This window comes from Gorilla gorilla, chromosome 10 (assembly GCF_029281585.2).
Source record: "Gorilla gorilla gorilla isolate KB3781 chromosome 10, NHGRI_mGorGor1-v2.1_pri, whole genome shotgun sequence".
Taxonomy (NCBI): Eukaryota; Metazoa; Chordata; class Mammalia; order Primates; family Hominidae; genus Gorilla; species Gorilla gorilla.
The window spans coordinates 31,632,923-31,652,790 of record NC_073234.2 but is presented as its reverse complement, the minus strand read 5'-3'; the positions used below and the strand labels follow the sequence as shown (position 1 = coordinate 31,652,790).

At 35.2% G+C, this 19,868-nt stretch overlaps 1 protein-coding gene across 1 annotated transcript in view; it reads left to right on the top strand.

Moving 5' to 3' along the window:
- SLC15A5 (solute carrier family 15 member 5) overlaps window positions 1-19,868 on the top strand; it is an 89,044-nt gene that overhangs the window by 15,479 nt on the left and 53,697 nt on the right. Inside the window, exons 3-4 of the mRNA XM_055358740.1 lie at window positions 4,310-4,479; window positions 17,420-17,640. Of these exons, the coding sequence (XP_055214715.1) occupies window positions 4,310-4,479; window positions 17,420-17,640 (391 nt within the window). The remainder of the gene's footprint in view (window positions 1-4,309; window positions 4,480-17,419; window positions 17,641-19,868) is intronic.

Below are 19,868 nucleotides of genomic sequence, written 5' to 3'. Positions count from 1 at the left end.
ATTAACAGGATATTTAGCCCAATTAGCCCTGTACCAGGATGATGGCTTCTGCTCATGGCTCTACAAGCAACACAGCTGTGTGAATTTGGATGAGTCATTCCAGTTCTCCAAGTTCAGATTTCTTCTCTGAAAGAGAGGGAGAAAAGTTTTCTGACCTCACTTTAGGCAATGATTTCTGAGAAACAATTCTAAAAGGACGATCCATGAAAAAAAATTATAATAGGACTTCATCACAATTAAGAATTTCTGCTTTTCAAAAGACACTTTTAATAGAATGAAAAGACAAGCCACAGACTGGGAGAAAATACTTACAAATCACATAATTGAGAAAGGACTTATAGCCAGAATACATAAGGACAGAAATTTCACCAAAGAAGATATGCAGATGGTCAATAAGCACATGAAAAGATGCTCAATATCATTAGTCATTAGGGAAATGCAAAATAAAAGCACAATGATATACCAGTACACATGTACTATACCAAGTTTTGGCAGGGATATGAAGAGATTAGAACTCTCATACACATTTTGTGATAATGTAAAAATGTTACAACTACTTAAAAACTATTTGATATTTTCTTAAAATATTAAATATACATCTATCATATCACCCAGCCATTACACTCCTAGGTTTTAACCAAGAGAAATTAATGTCTATGTCTGTTCAAAGGCTTGTACATGAATGTTCTTAACAGCATTATTTGTAATAGCAATAAGCTGAAAAAGTCTATTAACAGATAAATGCATAAACAAACAGTAGTACATTTACATAATGGAATAGTACTTGGCAACAGACAGGAATGGGTACAGATAAATATACTAACATGGATGAATCTCAAAATAATTATGCTAAGTGAAAGAAGCCAGATTAAAAAATACAGATAATTTAATTTTTTTTTTAAATCTATGAATTGCAAACTAATTTATAGTGGCAGAAAAAAGATCAGTGGTTTCCTGGAGATGAGGAAGGGGAAATGAGAAGGGGTAAGAGGAAGGATGACAAAGGGATGTGACTGAGCTTTAGAAGCAATGGATATGTTTGTTATCTTGAATGTGGTAATTATTTTGTGTGTACATACATATCCAAAACATAAAATTGCACACTTCAAATATATGCAGTTTACTGCATCTCATTTATATCTCAATAAAGCTCTTTAAAAAAAAAAACAAGAGAAAAGAAAGTAACAGTAACCAAGACAGTATGGTATTGGCATAAGGATAGATTAGTGGAACAGAACTGAGAGTCAGAAAATACACCTACATTTGTATGGTCAATTGATTTTCAACGAAAGTGTCAAAAGATCACTGAGGAAAAGATCATCTTCTCAATAAATGGTATTGTAATAACTGAATATCCATATAGGAAATAATTACCCCATGACACTCTACTAAAAATTAATTCAAATTAGATTATTAACTTTATATGAGATCAAAATCCATAAAAGTGATTTAAAAAAAAAACGGGAAAATACTTGTGACTTAGGTTTAGAAAGTATTCTTTACACAAAAAGTATGAACCAATAAAGATAAAAATTGATAGACTAAAATCTATTAAAATTTTAAACTTTTTCTTATCAAAAGATATCATTGAGAAAATGAAAAGGAAAACCCCATATTATAAGAAAACATTTGTAGAAAATGTATCTGACAGATGACATGCATCCAAAATATATGAAGACCTTTGACAAATCAATGATAGGAAAAGAAACTACCTGATAAAAAAAAAATAAGAGGATTTCCAGTATTAGCCAATATGAGAAGAGCCCTATTTCTCCCAAGTACTTCTTACATTGAAAAAACCCAAACTTAACACAACAAAGGAATGTAGGGAGATTCCAAAAGGTGGAAAGAAGACAGTCTCTTCCTAGGGGCCTTTGAACTTGAGGAAGGACAATAATGAATTTCCTGGGTTTTCTTTTTGTTATCAGTGGGGCTATGGAGAAACCTAGAACCTGGAACCAGGTACAGATGGGTAAGAGCCGAGGTGTGGCAAGTAATGGGCAGCTCCAAAAAAAGTCCTACTCCCCTTACACAAAGTATTAGGGAAAAGGTAGACTAATACAGGAGAAAATATTTTTGACAATATCTGTCCTTCTCTAGCCAAACACTATTAAAAACACTGCCTCCCCTGCACATTCCTGGCCTAATAGTTTCAGCAGACATGAGCAAGACTTAATATTTTACATAAACACTTGGAGAATCACACAGGAACACTCTGATTCCCAAGTCGGGTGATGTTGCTGAGGCCAAGTGAGGAGCTTGTCTTGGATCTCCTGCCCAGCAGAAACTGGAAGTGCTCTAATTTACCCCCCTGGGCGGTGTCAGCTGGGTACAGCAGGGAGTTGAGCCTCCACTCTCAACCAGAAAGTATGCAGCAAGGCTAGTCTCCAATTAATTAGCAATAATATTCCATGTCTTCAATTATTTCTCCCTCCCCATCCCCCCAGCTTACTTTGTCATACTCTCCTGTGTGATGGAGGAAATAATCTTAGTTAAAATTCAACTCTCCACATATTCCATTATTGTACTCACACAGCAACAAGTCTGAGAAAAATGCAAAATTATACTATGATCGCATTAAGTTCATGACCACCACACTGGTTCCTTATCATTGCCTAGCAAGTATATGATGCCCAATTTCTCTCCTTCTCCTTCAGATTACAACTTCTAAACATTTTCTTTCTTCTCAAACCTTCAATATTCCCTTTCCATAGCCAGTTCTACCTGTTGTCTGTACTTCTCCTTTTACTTAGAGGAAATAGAGGGAAATAAGGGAAGGAAGGAGGGAGGAAGTGGGGGAGGGAGGGAGGAAGGAAGGAAAGAAGGAAGGAACAAGGAAGGAAGGAAGGAGAGAAGAGAGGGAGGGAGTGAGGGAGGGAAAGAATGAAGGAAAGGAAAAAGAAAAGGGGAGGGAAGGGGAGGGGAGGGGAGAGGAGAGGAGAGGAGAGGAGAGGAGAGGAGAGGAGAGGAGAGGAGAGGAGAGGAGAGAGGAATCAGATGTGCAGCCTGGGCAACACAGTGAGACCTCATCTCTACTAAAAATTAAAAAAAAAAAAAAAAACCAGGTATGGTAGTGCGTGCTTGTGGTCCCAGCTACTTGAGAGAAGCTGAGGCAGTAGGATTGCTTCAGCCTGGGAGGTCAAAGCTGCAGTGAACCATGATTGCACCACTGCATTCCAGCCTGGGTGACAGAGTAAGACTTTGTCGCAAAAAAAAAAAAAAAAAAAGAAAAAGAAGATGTGGCAGACATGCCCCAGGATGACCCCCAGTGGACCACACTTGTTTGGACCCATCCCCCTGAGTGCAGGCACAACCTGTAACCCGATTCTAACCAATAGAATATGGGAAAGATTATGGGATATCACTCCCCTAATTATGTTATATGGCAAAGGTGAAATGATTTTGCAGAGATAATTGGGGTTTCTCATCAGTTGATTTGAGTTGATCAGAGCCCAGATTATACTGGGTGGGTCTCATCTAATCACATAAGCCCTTTAAATTTTAATGATAGTGTAAGTGTACTAAGGCTTGCACAACTGAAACACTTAAAAAAACTAATATATATATGTTATATATGTAAATGAGTAAATTTTATTGTATTTAATTTTACGTCATTTTTTTAAGTAAAAGTTAAGATCTCTTCTTTGCAATGGGATTCTAATGGCAAGATTTATACCCAGTGAAAGGTTGAGAGGTAGAGATGATTTTCCCAGAACTTGCAAACCAGACTACTGGGGTAGGTACCTCTCTGTGATACTAATCATTGGGAAGAAAAATGGAAAGTTTTATTCAAATGTTACTCACTTCTTCAGTTACATGCTATTCTAAGTATACCCCAGATATTTCTGAGTATTTGTGTTTTCCTATACTTTGAAAACTGGAATATACAGGAAGGATTAACTTTTTAATCCTTCCAGTTTCATTAGGGGTATCTGAATGATTAAGTGTTGTCTATAGCTTCCTTAGCACCACAGTGCTACAGAGACTGTATGGTCTGCAAAGCCTAAAATGTTTACTGTCTATTCAGCCCTTTATAGAAAAATTTTGCCAACCTCTGATTTAGATGAAAGAGAGCACCTTCTTTCTATATCGATTCTAAACAAGGATAAAACAAAGATAATGAAACTGGTAAGTCAGGGCTGATGTTTATATACTTGTTAAGAAATCTGATAAACAATATTTGCAAAATTGGGTTCAGTTAACATGCCATCATTTGGTAGTTTACATTTGATTAGAAGCATTAAAATTAGCAATAGTTATCTAAAGCAATTCAATGGTATTTTTATTTTTGTCTGTCTGTATACCCCAGGTTTTATTGGCTCATGAACCTAAATGCAACTATTGTGTTTCTGGGAATATCTTACATCCAGCACTCACAGGCCTGGGCCCTTGTTTTACTTATTCCTTTTATGTCTATGCTTATGGCTGTGATAACTCTTCATATGATATACTACAACCTAATTTATCAGTCAGAAAAACGTAAGTAAATTATGCATTACATTAATTTCTGGGTTTATATTGTTTTCTTGACAGATCTCCTTTCTCTTTGATTCTTTATAACTTCTCTTTCAACTCAGAATTTGAAAATTGTGTCAGATATTACCCTTGATAAAGCAATGGTCTGGAAGAATATTTTTAAGTAAAAATTAAGACTGCTTCTTTGCAATGGGATTCTAATGGCAAGATTTAGACCCAATGAAAAGTTGAGAGGTAGAGATTCCTCTTCTCCCCATCTTCCTTTTTTCCCTGGTTGAAAAAGTTTTAATAATGGAATATCTTAAGCATAAACAAAAGTAGATAAAGACTATACATGAACCTCACCTAGGTAGCTCCGAGCTTCAGCAATTATCAACTCATCTTCACTCACTTTTTCTTCTTCTCACCCGGGTAATTGTCAAGCAAAAACTAAATATTATAGCATTTCTTATTCTTGTATTTTGTTATATTTATTTATATGTAATATATTATGTAGGTGTATGCATACATAAAAGTTAAATTCCATTTGAAAAACATAACCACAATGTCATTATCAATCTCTCTCTCTCTGTCACACACACCCACATATGTGGTTGTGGAGGAAGAAAATTTCTTAACACCATCAAATATCTAGTCACTGTTAAAATCTCCCTGATTGTTTCCTTTTTGAAATTTGTTTTTTTTTGTTTTATAGTTTGTTCAAATCAAATCCAAAAAAGGTTTAAACATTCCAAATGCCAAATATGCCCAGAAACTATCTATCTATCTATCTATCTATCTATCTATCTATCTATCTATTTATCTATCTATCTATCTATTCCCCATGCATCTCTATCTCTATTTAATTTATTATTATTATTATTATTATTATTATTATTATTTGAGACGGAGCCTCTCTCTGTCGTCCAGGCTGGAGTGCAGTGGTGCGATCTCCGCTCACTGCAAGCTCCGACTCCCAGGTTCACGCCATTCACCTGCCTCAGCCTCCCGAGTAGCTGGGACTACAGGCGCCCGCCACCACGCCTGGCTAATTTTTTGTATTTTTAGTAGAGACGGGGTTTCACCATGTTAGCCAGGATGGTCTCGATCTCCTGACCTCGTGATCTGTCCGCCTCAGCCTCCCAAAGTACTGGGATTACAGGCGTGAGCCACCACGCCCGGCCCCTAATTTATTATTTTTTAAAAAGAAATCTTAACATTTCTTAGAGCATTTCCCATAGTCGGGATTTTGTGAATTGCATCCGCATAGTGCTTTCCCTCTGTATTTCCTGTAAATTTTCTAATAGACCTAGATACTTGCAGATTCAGATTTTATTTTGGTCAAATTTCTTCATAGGTGGCATTATGTACTTTAATTAAGAGGCATAATGTCTGTTTTTGCAGAGTTAGCATTCATTGATGATTTTTGCCCAAATCCAATATTTTATTGAGGATTGCAAGGTGATCATATTCTACATTTCTTCCTCTTTTACTAGCTGAAATAGTTTCATAAAGACAGGTATCTCCTCATCAGCTAGTTACATTGAGGTATAGTATATGTAATAAAAAGATAAACATTTAATTATTTCCTTCTATCTATAGATTTGCAAATTATTGAGTTGAATTTCAACATTCTGCTAATGTAACTATTAGGATTTCTTTTAAAAAAACTATGATTATGAATTTATGCTCTTAAGCATTTTTTATGTATTTTAATCTACTACAGCTAGTGATTCTCAAATTTGTTTCCATATTTGGACAGTGAAGTCCCCTTCATGTTGGTACCTTAGTCGTTCAGATAAGCCTCTTGCTGTTTTTCATTGCTTCCTTTGTTTTATGGATTATCCTTCCATTTTTAAATAAATGCAAATATTAAAATATGTGTGGGTGCATGTAGGCATATATATTGTCTGCCCTTTTGATGTAAGAAGTAACATATAATTCACACTTTTCTCACTCGCTTTTTTACTTAGTATAGTTTAGGGATCATTTTATAATTGTATATTCATCGTATAACAAACTATCATTTATTTTACCAGTCCCATATGGATAGACATTTGGGTTGTTTTTTTACATTTGCCATATTAAGTAGACTATAACAAATAGCTTGGTGCATGTTTCTCTTTGCTTTTCTTTTTTGCCAGTGTATCTTTAGGATAGATTCCTAGAAGTAATATCGCCAAATCAAAAGTAAGTCCATATATAATTTTTCTATATGTTGCCAAATTCCTTTCTATAGTGGTTGTGGCACTATTTTGTATTTCTACCAAAAATGTACAAGAATGCCTTTTCCCCCACACCCTCTCAAACAAAGTATATTGTCAAACTTTGGGATTTTTGCCAATTTGAGAGTGGAAAATGGTATCTTGCTGTGGTTTAAATTTGCATTTTTCTTATTTTGAGAAGAGGTGAGCATCTTTCCATTGCCTTAGAGCATTTTGAATTTCTTTTTCAGTGAATTACCTGTTCATGTTTCTAGTTCAACTTTTCTATAGGGTTGTGGTATTTATTGCGGTAAAAAAAAACACATAATATAAAATTTACCATCTTTATCATTTTTTTTCTGAGTGTATAAGATGAACATGTAATTTTCAGCTCAGGCATTCAGCTATCAGGACTATTTAATGTAGCTTTTAACTGATAATAATAATTGTACATATTTACGAGGTACATAGTGATGTTTCAATACATATAAGGTATAGTAATCACATCAGGGTAATTGGCAGATCCATCATCTCAAACATCATTTCTTTGTGTTGGGAAAATTCAATATCCTTCTTCTAGCTATCTAAAACTATATAATATTTTATTGTTAACTATAGTCATCCTACAGTGGTATAGAACACTAATACGTATTCCTCCTACCTAGCTATAATTTTGTGTCACTTAATAAATCTCTCCCTTTCCCCTATGCTTCCCAGCCTCTAATATCCTCTGTTCTACGTTTTATTTCTTTGAGATCAGCTTTTTCTGGCTTCCACATGTAAATGAGAACATGCAATGTTTAACTTTCTCTTGGCTTATTTCACTTAACATAATGTCTTGCAGTTTCATTCATTTATCCAAAGGAAGGAAAATCAATACGTAAGAGACATTTGCACCCTCATATATATTGCAGCACTACTCACAATAGCTGAGATATGGAATCAGTCTAGGCATCCAACAACAAATGAATGAATAAAGAAAATGTGGTATCTATACACGATGGAATACTATTCAGCCATAAAAAGGAATGAAATCCTGTCATTTGCAGCAACACCAGTAGAACTGGAAGACATTGTGTTAAGTGAAATAAACCATCTTAATCATTTTAAGTGTACAGTTCAGTGGTGTTAAGTATATTCATATTGTTATGCAATAGATTTCTAGAACTTTTTCATCTTGCCGCAACACTAAAGCTGTATACTCACTAAACACTAATTCCTCCTCCCCACTCCTCCTAGCCCTTGGTAAACGCTTTTCTACTTTCTGTTTCTATTTTTTGACTGCTTTAGCTAATTCATATGAGTGGAATCATATTATTATTATTATTTCAAAGACAGGGTCTTTGTCCTTTTATGACTACTCACTTAGCCTAATATCCTCAACGTTTATCCATGTTGTAGCATCCTGTCACATGCTACAACATGGATATACCTTGAGAATATTAGGATATTAATACCACATAACATTCCATTGTATGTATATACCACATTTTCTTTATTCACTTGTCTAACAATGGACATGTGGGATGCGTCTAGCTCTTGGCAAATATAAATAATGCTGAGATGAATGAGGGTATGTAAATATTTCCTCAGAATCTCACTTTGAATTCTTATGGATATATACTCAGAAGTGGGATTGCTGAATCATATAGTAGTAATTCTACTTTAAAGTTTTTGAGAACTCTTTTTACTGCTTTCCACAATGGCTGCACCATTTTACATTTCCACCAACAGTGCACAAGGGTTACCCACAATTTCTCCACATCCTCGTCAATGCAGTATTTTTCTGATCTTTTAATATTGCCCACCTTGAATGATGGCTATGAAGTCATATATTCTTCTTATTATTTCAAAGACAGGGTCTCCCTATGTTGCCTAGGCTGATCTCAAACTCCTGAGCTCAAAGGATTTTCCCACCTCATCCTCCCAAAATGCTGGGATTAGAAGTGTGAGCCACGGCACCCAGCCTCATTATGGTTTTGATTTGCATTTCCCTAGTAATTAGTGATGTTGAGCATCTTTTCATGTGCGTATTGGCCATCTGTAAATCTTCTTTGAAGAAAATTCTATTCAAGTCCTTCGGTCATTTTTTAAACAGGTTATTTGAGGTTGGGGGGATTTTTGTTAAGTTGTAGAAGTTCATTATATATTCTGGATATTAGCCCCATATCAGACATATGTTTTGCAATTATTTTCCCCCATTCCATATGTTGCCTTTTCACTCTGTGGATTGTTTTCTTTGAAATGCAGACGTTTTCATGTTTGATGTCATCCCATTTGTCTATTTTTAATTTTTTTGTTGCCTGTGTTTTATTGTCATGTCCAAGAAATCATTGCTAAATCCAGTCTTCTGAAGCTGTTGCCCTATAGTTTCTTCCTGTAGGAGTTTAATGGTTTTAGGTTTTTATTTTGAGTTAATTTTTGTACATGGTCTAAAGCAAGGATCCAACTTCATTCTTTTGCATGTGGATATCCGATTTTCCCCGCCCTATTTGTTGAAGAGACTGTCCTTTCCCCCTTATGTAGTCTTGGCACCCCTGATGAAAATTATTCACCAACATATGCGAGGGTGTATTTTTGGGTTCTCTACTCTGTTCCATTGGTCTATATATCTATCTTCATATCAGAACCTTGTACTCTTAATTGCTGTTACTTTGTAGTATGTTTTAAAATCAAGAAGTGTGGGACATCCAACTTCAATTTTCTTTTTCAAGTTTGTTTTCACTATTAATATTCCATATGAATTTCAGGAATTTTTTTCTATTTCTGCGAAAATGCTATTGAGATTTTGACAGGGATTGCGTTGAATCTATAGATCACTTTGGCTAGTATGGACACTTTAACAATATTAAGTCTTTCAATTCACAAGCACAGGATATCTTTCCATTTATTTGCATATTCTTCAATTTTTTTTAGTAAAGTTTTATAGTTTCCACTATACAAGTCTTTCACCTTCTTGGTTAAGTTTATTTCTAAGTATTTATCTTTTCAATGCTATAGTATATGGGAATGTTTCCTTAATTTACTTTCAGATCAGTCATCGTTGATTATAGAAATGCAACTGATTTTTGAGTGCTGATCTTGTATTCTGAAACTGCCGAACTCCTTTATTAATTCTAATGACTTTTGTGTCGAATTCTTAGTGTTTGGTACATGTAAGATCATACCGTCTGTGAACAGAGGCGCTTTTCCTTCTTCTATTCTGATTTGTATGCTTTTTAGTTTTTTCTCTTGTTATTTCTCTGTCTGAAACTTTCAGCACTATGTTCAATTATAGTAGCAAGAGTGGGCATCTTTGCCTTGTTCCTAATCTTAGAGGAAAAGCATTCAGTCTTTCCCATTGAGTATTATGTCAGCTGTGGGATATTCATATATGACTTTTATTATGTTAAGGTAGTTTCCTGCTATTCTTAGTTTGTCTAATGTTTTTATCATGAAAGGGTGTTGAATTTTGTCAAATGTTTTTCCTGCATCCATTGAGATGATCATGTGGTTTTTGTCCTTCATTTTGTTAATGTGATGTAATACATTGATGTAATACATTGATTGATTTTTGTATGTTGAACTATTCTTGAATTCCAGGTATAAATTCCACTTGTCTGTGGTCTATGATCCGTTTAATGTGCTATTGAACTTGGTTTGTTTCTATTTTATATCAATATTCATCAGAACTATTGATCTGTACTTTTCTTGTTATGTCTTTGTCTGGTTTTGGTATCAAAGTAATGCTGGCCTCAGAATAGTTGGGAATGTTTTCTCTTTTTAGAGTCTTTGGAAGAGTTGAAGAAAAACAGGTGTTAATTCTTCTTTAAATGTTTGGTAGAATTCTCCAGTGGATCCATCTGGTCTTGGGCTTTTCTTTGTTAGGGGGTTTTTGATTACTGTTTAAGTCTTTTCACTAGTTTTAGGTCTTTTCAGATTTTTTATTTTGTCATGATTCAGTCTTAGTAGGTTGTATGTTTATAGAAAGCTATCCATTTCTTCTAGGTTATAAAATTTGTTGGTGTATAATTCTTCCTCTATAATCCTTTTTATTTCTGTGACATCATTTGTAATGTCTCCTTTCATTTCTAATTTTAATTATTTGAGTTTTTCCTCTATTTTTCTTAGTCTAGATAAGGGTTTGTTAATTTTTTTAATCTTTCCAAAAATCAACATGCTTTCATCGAGTTTTTCTACTGTTTTCCATTCTCTATTTTGTTTATCTCTGCTCTAATCTTTATTATTTCCTTCTTTCTTCTGACTTTGTGTTGTTTGTTCTTTCTCTAGTTCCTTGAGGTATAAGGTTAAGTTATTGATTTGAGATCATTCTTCTTTATTAATGGAAACATTTGCCATTATAAACTTTCCTCTTAGTATTTACCACTCTTGCTGCATCTCATAAGTTTTGGTATAGTGTGTTTTTGTTTTAATCTGTGTCCAGATATTTTCTAAATTCCCTTGTGATTTCTTCTTTGTCCAATTTGTTAAGAATAGGTTGTTTTGTTGTTCATTTCTTGTCAATTTTTAGAGCATTATATTTTGGGAGTATTAACACTTTGTCCATGACAAAAGTTGCAAATATTATTCCCTATTTATCACACATATTTTTAACTTGCTTCTTGTGTTATATTTTTATGCACAGGTTTTTCCATGTGTTTGTTTTGTCTTTCATTGGGGCTTATGTTTGTAATAAAATTCATCAATATTCTCCCTTATTGCTTCTAAATTTTGAGTCATGGTCAAAAAGTTTTACTCACTTTCAGGTTATAAAAGAATTAACCCACATTTTCTTTTAGTATTCATTTTATTGCCTCTTTTCTTTACCTCTCTGACCCCTTCATAAATTATATTAGAATATCTTTTAAGAATAAACCCAACTGTATCTTTTTTCCATATTATTACCAACTTTTCCTAACCTTACTTATTAAAAAGTCTATGTTTTTCAAACTGATTTTAGATGCCATCTTCATTGCGTACTTTCGCTTGCACTTCTGCAGTTTCTATTCTGTTCCATTGTTAAGTCTCTCTATTCATCTTGTTTAACTCAGACCTTAATTCGTAACATATTTTTCTTTTCCTGCTATTTCTCTATACAGCTACTACCAATAGTAATGCAATGAGTTACATTTTTAAAAATGAAGCACATTCACCAATGTTATTTTATTTTTATCATATACCTACAATGTAGGGGGGAAGGGCACCTTTTGCAGACTAGACTCTGGATGCTTTGCCTCTGCTCCTGTAGCACTCTGAACACATCTTTACCATTTTATTTACCACATATGTTGAAATTATCTATTTATAAACACAATTAGAAATTCCTGTGTCTTATAAATACTTGAATATGGTAAGTGTTCAATCAGTGTTTGTTATTGTTAAGCTGAGCACAGAAACTCAGACATAATATAATTAAATGACTTGCTCAAGATGTCACAGAAAAGAGCTGAAGTGGAACCAGAGCCCAAGCCTATTTTTCTTAGGCTGGAGCTCATTCTATTACACCACATACTGAGGCAGTGAAGCATTGAAAATATTATACACAGAAGCCTCTGCCCTGTTTCTGAGAGCTCCGTGGCCTGTGGACCACACTTAGCAGTACATGTCCTCCTAGTAGTCTATAGAATGCGGTCAATATGCAAAAAGTCCCCAATAGCAAAAAAAGAAGAAAATGTAAAGTATATGATTTTTCCTAAAAACCACTTTGGCACTTTCTCAAGTGTCTAATTATCAAATAATTTGGAGTTTTGTGAATACGCACACACATATGCACACATATGTATACATATATTCATATATACTATTTTTGGATTCAAATTTTCTAAATAACTGTTCAGCATCCATTCATTTGCTTCTTAATCTACTATTTGAATATACATTCATCTGAATCAAGAAATACAATTCTCTTTCAACTAATACAGATCTATGTAATAAACTCTGTTTACTGCCAGCCTATTGCAGTCCATATATTACATATTTTAACATGTGATAAGGTAACCTATTTTTGGATGTTAATAAGAAAAAACTTTATTAGCTACAGGAACAATTAGCATAGAAAATATTCTCAAGTGGCTGACTTTACACAAGGCTCTATAAAATGAATATTTGAGGGTTGTGCTTTGTTTTGCTTGTTTTGTTTACAATTTCTAAGCTCACCCAACTATGATGAAGTAAAACTCTGTCTTTTCTTTAGTGAGGTGTATAATCCTTATTTTGGCTTCTTTCTGACGACTAAATTGGAAATTCCTCAAAGCTGTAATTCAAAGCCATAGGTGACCTTAAAGAAATGATTTTTTATATGCTACCTTTTATTTTAAGGTAACTTTTCAAATGTGGACCATGCATTTCATTATGTTTAGCTGTCAAGCACGGCATTCATTTGCATTTCTTCCCACTGCTATAATTTTGAGAACTGGCAGGTGACCAAAGAAGAAAAAACGTGCATCTACCATCTAGAGTGCAATGTAGGCTTTTTTTAAATTATAATTAAGTAGCATAGATATTCATGATTAGATCAAGGTCAGAAGAGTAGAATATTAGAGCCAAGGACTTAAAGGTACAAAGAATAGGAAAACTGCTTTCTAAAAGTTTTTTAAAAAAATAGTAATAACTACAATCTTTAAGTTTTGCAGTAAAACACTTAAAATAGCTCATCTGTTTTATTTTAAAATGTGCATGCCTGGTGTGTTTGCCATGCACATTTAAACCAGAGCTTGAAGTCTCAGTTGAATTTTTCATTTCAGTATTTTCGTCAACTTCCCATTTCTGCTCCTGGTACAGAAAATCAATTTGAGAACTGTAATGATAATGGACTTTTTTAAAGGCTGAGCCGACATGACACCCAAAATTATTTGCATAGAAGGCGTGAGTTTTCTATTAAGTCTAATGGATTAATCCAAGGAAGTGGTATGATGTTTAGATGTAAATGTTTTCAACAGGTATCCATCCTAACATTCAGTGGTAACTACAGTTTCATGGGACAAGGGCCACTCCCTTTGGGTAGACAGATTATTGTACAGTTCCTTTTCTTGGACTCTCTTGCTGACTTACTGGGTCTCTCTCAGTCCAGTTGATCAACTTAGGTTTATTACTTCACCACTTTCTTTCCCTCTTACAACCCATCTAGCACATTGTCTACCTCTTCTCAGTCTCCTTAACCAACCTTTCTCCTGTGATAATTTCCTAACTGATGTGCAGCCCTAGGATTCATTCCAGGGACCCTGAATCTTCTCTTCCTGCCCTCTTTCCTTAACTAACCTCTGGACTCATGGCTTTTAATGCCATCTAATACACCAAACACTCAATGTTATATTGACCTCTCTCCTGACCTTGAAAAGCATATATTCTACTTCTTATTTGACATGTTGACTTGGTTATCATCTAATAATTCCTCAAACTTAATTTGACCAAAACACAACTCCTGATTCAGCTAACTACACACTGGCTTCTTGTTTCCTCCCTCTCAATAAAGTCACCAACACCCAGCTGTTTAAGGGGGAAAAAAGTAGACATCTTCAAATTTTCTCACTTCTTCACCCCTTTCCCACATCAGAAAATTTTACTGATTGTTCAAAAACCATCCTATTCTCTTCATATCTCTTCATGGCTACTACTGTACTAGTCTGGGTCGCCACTATCTCTTGCCTGTTCCCCAGGTCCCTAAAATTCATTACCCATGCAGCTACCAGGGTTCCAGGGTAACTATTTTAAAATATACATCATAAGATCTCTCTAGTGTACTTAAAACTTCTTAATGGTTTTCTATAATATTGTAGATAAACGTCAAGTTCCTTACTTTGAGCTATATGATCTGACGCCCCTGACAACCTCCTAGACCTCATCTCCCCGCAATCTTCCCTCTAACTGAGCTCCTGCCTATTGGCCTTTATGTTTTCTGAACCCCTCCTGGCTAATTTCTACTTCATGATAAGCCTGGCATATGTTTCCTAGGTCTCTTTGCCTGTCTCTAGTCATTTAATCCTCAGTTCATATGTCAACTCTCTAGGAGGTCTCCTCTACCCCACAATGGGTCTCTATCATAACAGCCCACCGTGTTTTCATCATAGAACTTGCCTAATATTTTCCTGCTTTTAGGGTCTCCCCCACCACAAAGAAGAATCAGGAGTTTGTAGGTACCGTTCACTGCTATATTTTCAGGGCCCAAAACAGTTTCCTGACTCCTAGTAGATTCTCAGTAAGTATGTGGAATAAATCAATGATTGTAATGACATTTCTTTGGCATCAATTATATGCCCTTGCTGTGCTAGCTAGAGTTTTAGACCTCATTCATATGTTCTCATTTCTTGTTTCTTGACCATTTTGTTTTTGTTGCTTCATATCACTATATCTGATACAATTTTATTTGTTTAAACAAGTTCATTTTTCAAAGTACATATTCAACTGAAGCCAGTGCTTCACACAAAGCATGGTTCATGGAGCAGTGCTGGTCTCTGAACTGCTTGTTGCCAGTATACAACAAAATAAATACAGACACTAAGAGAAAACATATAGAAGTATTTATGGACAGTGACATCTTATGTCTGTTGAATCTAATAATAAAAATATCAGGGCTTATATTTTGTATGTCTCTATTTTATGTTTAGATATTTCATTTTTATTGGATTTCACAAATGAATTGACCACGATAGTTGAGAAATTTTTTAAAAAACTCATTTTTAACACAGGTTGAAAAGCACTAATCTGAACTACCACTACCTCTCATTAGAAATAAAATGATGGCAATATTTAATTATTTAATAAGATTGCAGGTATCAATTTGTCATGTATTAGAAGCAGATCCAAGTTTATCTTGCAACAAATAGTGATTGTTTATACAAAAAAACGGTTAGTGAGTTTAAAATATATTATATTTAATACAAATTCCTGAATTTTAAAAATTGGGGGGAAACTAGGGAAAATATCTTTGGAAATAATCTTTCATCCTGCAAGTACTTATCATTTAATAATCAAACCTATCTGAAAGCATAAAGTAATTTGGATCAGTGTTCATAACAACCCTACTATCTACACAGCACCACTTTGCAAGAGTTTAGCAGAGAACAGGTTGATGAGTAATAGAGACAAGATTGTAAGGAAATGTCAGGAAGTTAAGCCACCCAGCCCAGGCTTGTTCAAATTCAGTCTCCAGACTGTTCATCAACACATTCTCTGTTCTCATCTTACTTAAACCTTAAGTAAACTAATTGAAATAGCTAGGAAAGTCTCATAATAGAGCAGTTCATTCTCTAATAATAAAGAGCAGTCCCTATTACTTCTTTCCTAAGAGAAACAAATCTTGGCCTCTCACAGGGGCTTCTGTCTTCTTGGCCTTACCAGTACCTGGGCCTTCATCTACTTCAGGCAATAGTGACTAAGAAGAGGCAAAAGTGACCATAGATATAAGCCTATCTCCTGTTAGCAAGTATCCCAACATACTCCCAGATGACCTAAACACACTTCACAAAGGCCACCAAAGAGCCACAGCTGTAATCATTCTTGGTCACTACCAATTTGGACTGGATTTGATTCAGTGACTTAGAGGTGAAAGGCTCCATATTCAATTACCAGGCCCCCAGCTTCCTCAATTAATCAAAGGCTGACATAATGGGTCTATTACAACTCTTGAAGAAAAGACCAGATCAAATCAAACTAACCACTTTATAGCTATAAAAATATATTAATACATATTCTTTATTTAAACATAAAAACCAAGACTCTATGGCATATAAATGAATTTCATTAGAATGCATTTTATCTAGAATTTTATTATAGGAAACCTGAACATAATCAAAATGACTTTCAAACTATACTTTGAGTTTCTATAGCAGCCTTCTTTGGAGAAACACAAACATTTTCACATTTATTATGCCATTTACCTGGCAACAGTAGTTTGGTGTCTACATAATTTCTGGGGGGATTTATCTGGTCAAAGGGAGTGCTATGAAAAACTGTAACTATCATGATAGCACAGCTAAACTGCTGCCTAAACGGGGGTCTCTTATCTGTCATTGTATCAGGAAATCCTAATGGAGTCAAAGAAAAGGTAGGAACTGAAAGATCATAAAAGAAGCAACAATGAGGTTGCAAATCACTAGCAGTAAGTGACTGCTGCCATCTGAAGCAATAAAGCGCTTCTGATCATGCAGCAACAGCCATGTAAACCTAGAAGAAACTACTGGAAAAGTCAAAAGCCAACTAATCTAATCTGAACTCTTAATGACACTATCAACATGCATAAAATCATTTAGAGAGTTCATAGTCTAACCTTATTTCTAAATCCAAGGATAAAGTCAAAGCAGAGATTACATTTCCCTTCATCTCCATGTCACAATAAGAAGCCACCCTCTACCTGCCAAGTAAAATGAGGATTATTTATATAATAATTTATATGAAAAAATAGTACTAGTTCTTTGTGTTAAGGATGTTAAAGAAAGTTCAGTTTATTGTATTCATTAATGCATTAAAGTTAGAGACTTCTGAGAGATTCTGAAGTCCTTAACTTTGGCATATTATTTTGTCACCTTTCTTTCCTTTTTAATATGTTTTCATTGATCTTACCTTTTACACTTTTGACATCAACTGCTAGGTGCCACCATGGGCTGGTCATCAGGATGCCAGAATCACTGTTCAGAAGCGTGGTCCTTTGAGTCCGACCCCTTGGGTGCTAAAAACTTTCTCACTTCACTGCCCTGAATCCTTGAATCGTTATCTTTCTGATCAGCATCTTGAAAAACTGGAGAACAATTCCTATACTAATACATAATATCTCCAATTACTTGCAGGTTGTTCTCTCCTGACAAGCGTTGGGGTGTTGGTTAGTGCACTGAAAACATGCCACCTGCAATACTGCCATCTTGGCAGAGACGTGACAAGCCAGTTAGACCATGCCAAAGAAAAAAATGGTGGCTGCTACAGTGAGCTCCATGTAGAAGACACAACATTTTTCCTCACCCTTCTCCCTCTCTTCATTTTTCAGCTCCTATACAGAATGTGCGTTATGCAGGTAAGGACAGGCGATGAGTACTACCCCAACAACAGGAAAGTGATTGCATGTCAACAGTGCAAGTCAAGGTGAATTTTCTCCCCAACGAGCGCTTTCCATATACGTCGGCAGGCAGTTATCCCCACAGAAGCTTCTCATCATTACAGGCTCTGATTTCCAGAGCTAAGCGGGGTCAGGCAGAGACATACCTGAGGAGACCCTGGGATGTGTTTCTTTTGTGGAGCTATAAATGTCTGTCAGTAGGTGCAGACAGTACTTCAGAGTGCACAGTCGTAAGGTGTAAGAGCAGTGCACGAACATATCAGATCTGTAGGCAATTACCAAACTTCCCTTTAGCCAAAGGTTTTGCCTTCCTCCCTCATTAAACCTTTAGAAAGTGGTACTAACGAGTAGCTAAATTGACTGATTTGAGTACCACCTCCACTGTACTCTTAAATATAAGTACTAATGAGCAAGTGATTCTCTCCCCACCCACTCTATTAGTTCCTTGGGGAATTCGTTCCTGCGCTGTGAGAAAATCAAGAGAAAATACTAAGCCCAAAGTACCTTTTATAGATATATGTGATTTAAAATTTTTTTTAATGTGGTTAAAGACTAACTTATTTACTGAGAAAAATAAATGATTACAAAAGTCTTTGAACAAATCTGGGACTTTGTTCATTGCTAACTCCCAACTTGGAATTTAGAAGACTGATGAATGAGTTACATTTAGAAATCATAGAATAATAGAGCTGCAACAAAATTTAGAGATTAACTTCATAAACTACTTTATTTGTTAAACAGGAACCTTAGGCTCAGAAAAATTAAGTGACTTTCTTTTGGTAGAGGTGAGGCACCGTAGGTCACAGTTAATAGTAGTGTAAGGGAAAGCGGAATCTGTCCTCTGCCTCTCAGTACAGTGCCTGCCCCTCTGAACTAGGGGTTAGCCATCCACTATCTGAAGGCCAAATCCAGTCCACTATTTTTGTACATCCTGTAAGCTAAGAAGATTTTTACATTTTTATATGTTTGAAAAAAATAAAAAAAAGAATAGTATTTTCTAGCACATGAAAATTATATAAAATTTAGCCCAGCGTGGTGGCTTACACCTGTAATCCCAGCACTTTGGGAGGCCGAGGCAGGCAGATTACCTGAGGTCGGGAATTCGAAACCAGCTTTACCAAAATGGAGAAACCCCGTCTCTACTAAAAATACAAAATTAGTCAGGTGTGGTGGCCATACCTGTAATCCCAGCTGCTTGGGAGGCTGAGGCTGGAGAATCGCTTGAACCCAGGAGGCGGAGGTTGCGGTGAGCAGAGATCATGCCATTGTACTCCAGCCTGGGAAACAAGAACGAAACTCCATCTCAAAAAAAAAAAAAAAGAAAAGAAAAAGCAAAGAAAAATATATAAAATTTAAATTTTAATGTCCATAAATGAAGTTTTATCAGAACATAGCCATGCTCTTTGTTTTGTCGTATCTATGTCTGCTTATGCATAAAAATAGCAGAGTTGAGTAATTGCCATGGAACCCATATGTGGACATATTTACTATCTGGCTCTTTACAGAAAATTTCTTGACCTCTAGACTAAATAATGCATGAAAGCTAGTCTGATTTAGGAGATTCAAACTCCCTCTTGACTCTACAATAGCAGTAGGCACAAAAACAGAATACAGCAGAAATATTACCCATATATGTAAGCATTAATATAATAAAACATCTTAGATTGGAGGAACTGATAAATAGTACAAAATTTACTACATGGCCCATAGCTAACCTCAAAAGCTTATGTGCAAGTAGCACAGAATACCAGTTCCTTACCTTCATAATGCAATGACACCTGACATTTCTTTCCACTAAGTTGGACCCTTCTTTGCACACTGTCATATATTTTTTAATTTAACATAAATTACAATAAATTTTGATAAACTAATTTTTAAGCATATCACCAAATCTAGACGTGCAACTTATTGCAAAGCACAGAAACTAATAGTTACTGATCACCTATTAAGTGCCATAGCTTCTAAAAGATGGCTTCACAGTATGTAATTTAATCCCCACAGCAAGGTTACATGGCTATTACTCTCCTAAATCTGAGGCTCAGAAACTAAGTTGCAACTTGTTCCCAGTCACCTTGCTAATGTGTGGCAGAGCAAAATCCCACCTCAGGATTAGTGTCAAGCGCCATGCTTTATTATCCTCAATATCACTCTTGCATTGGGTTAAAAGTCCCTGATACAAACTACAT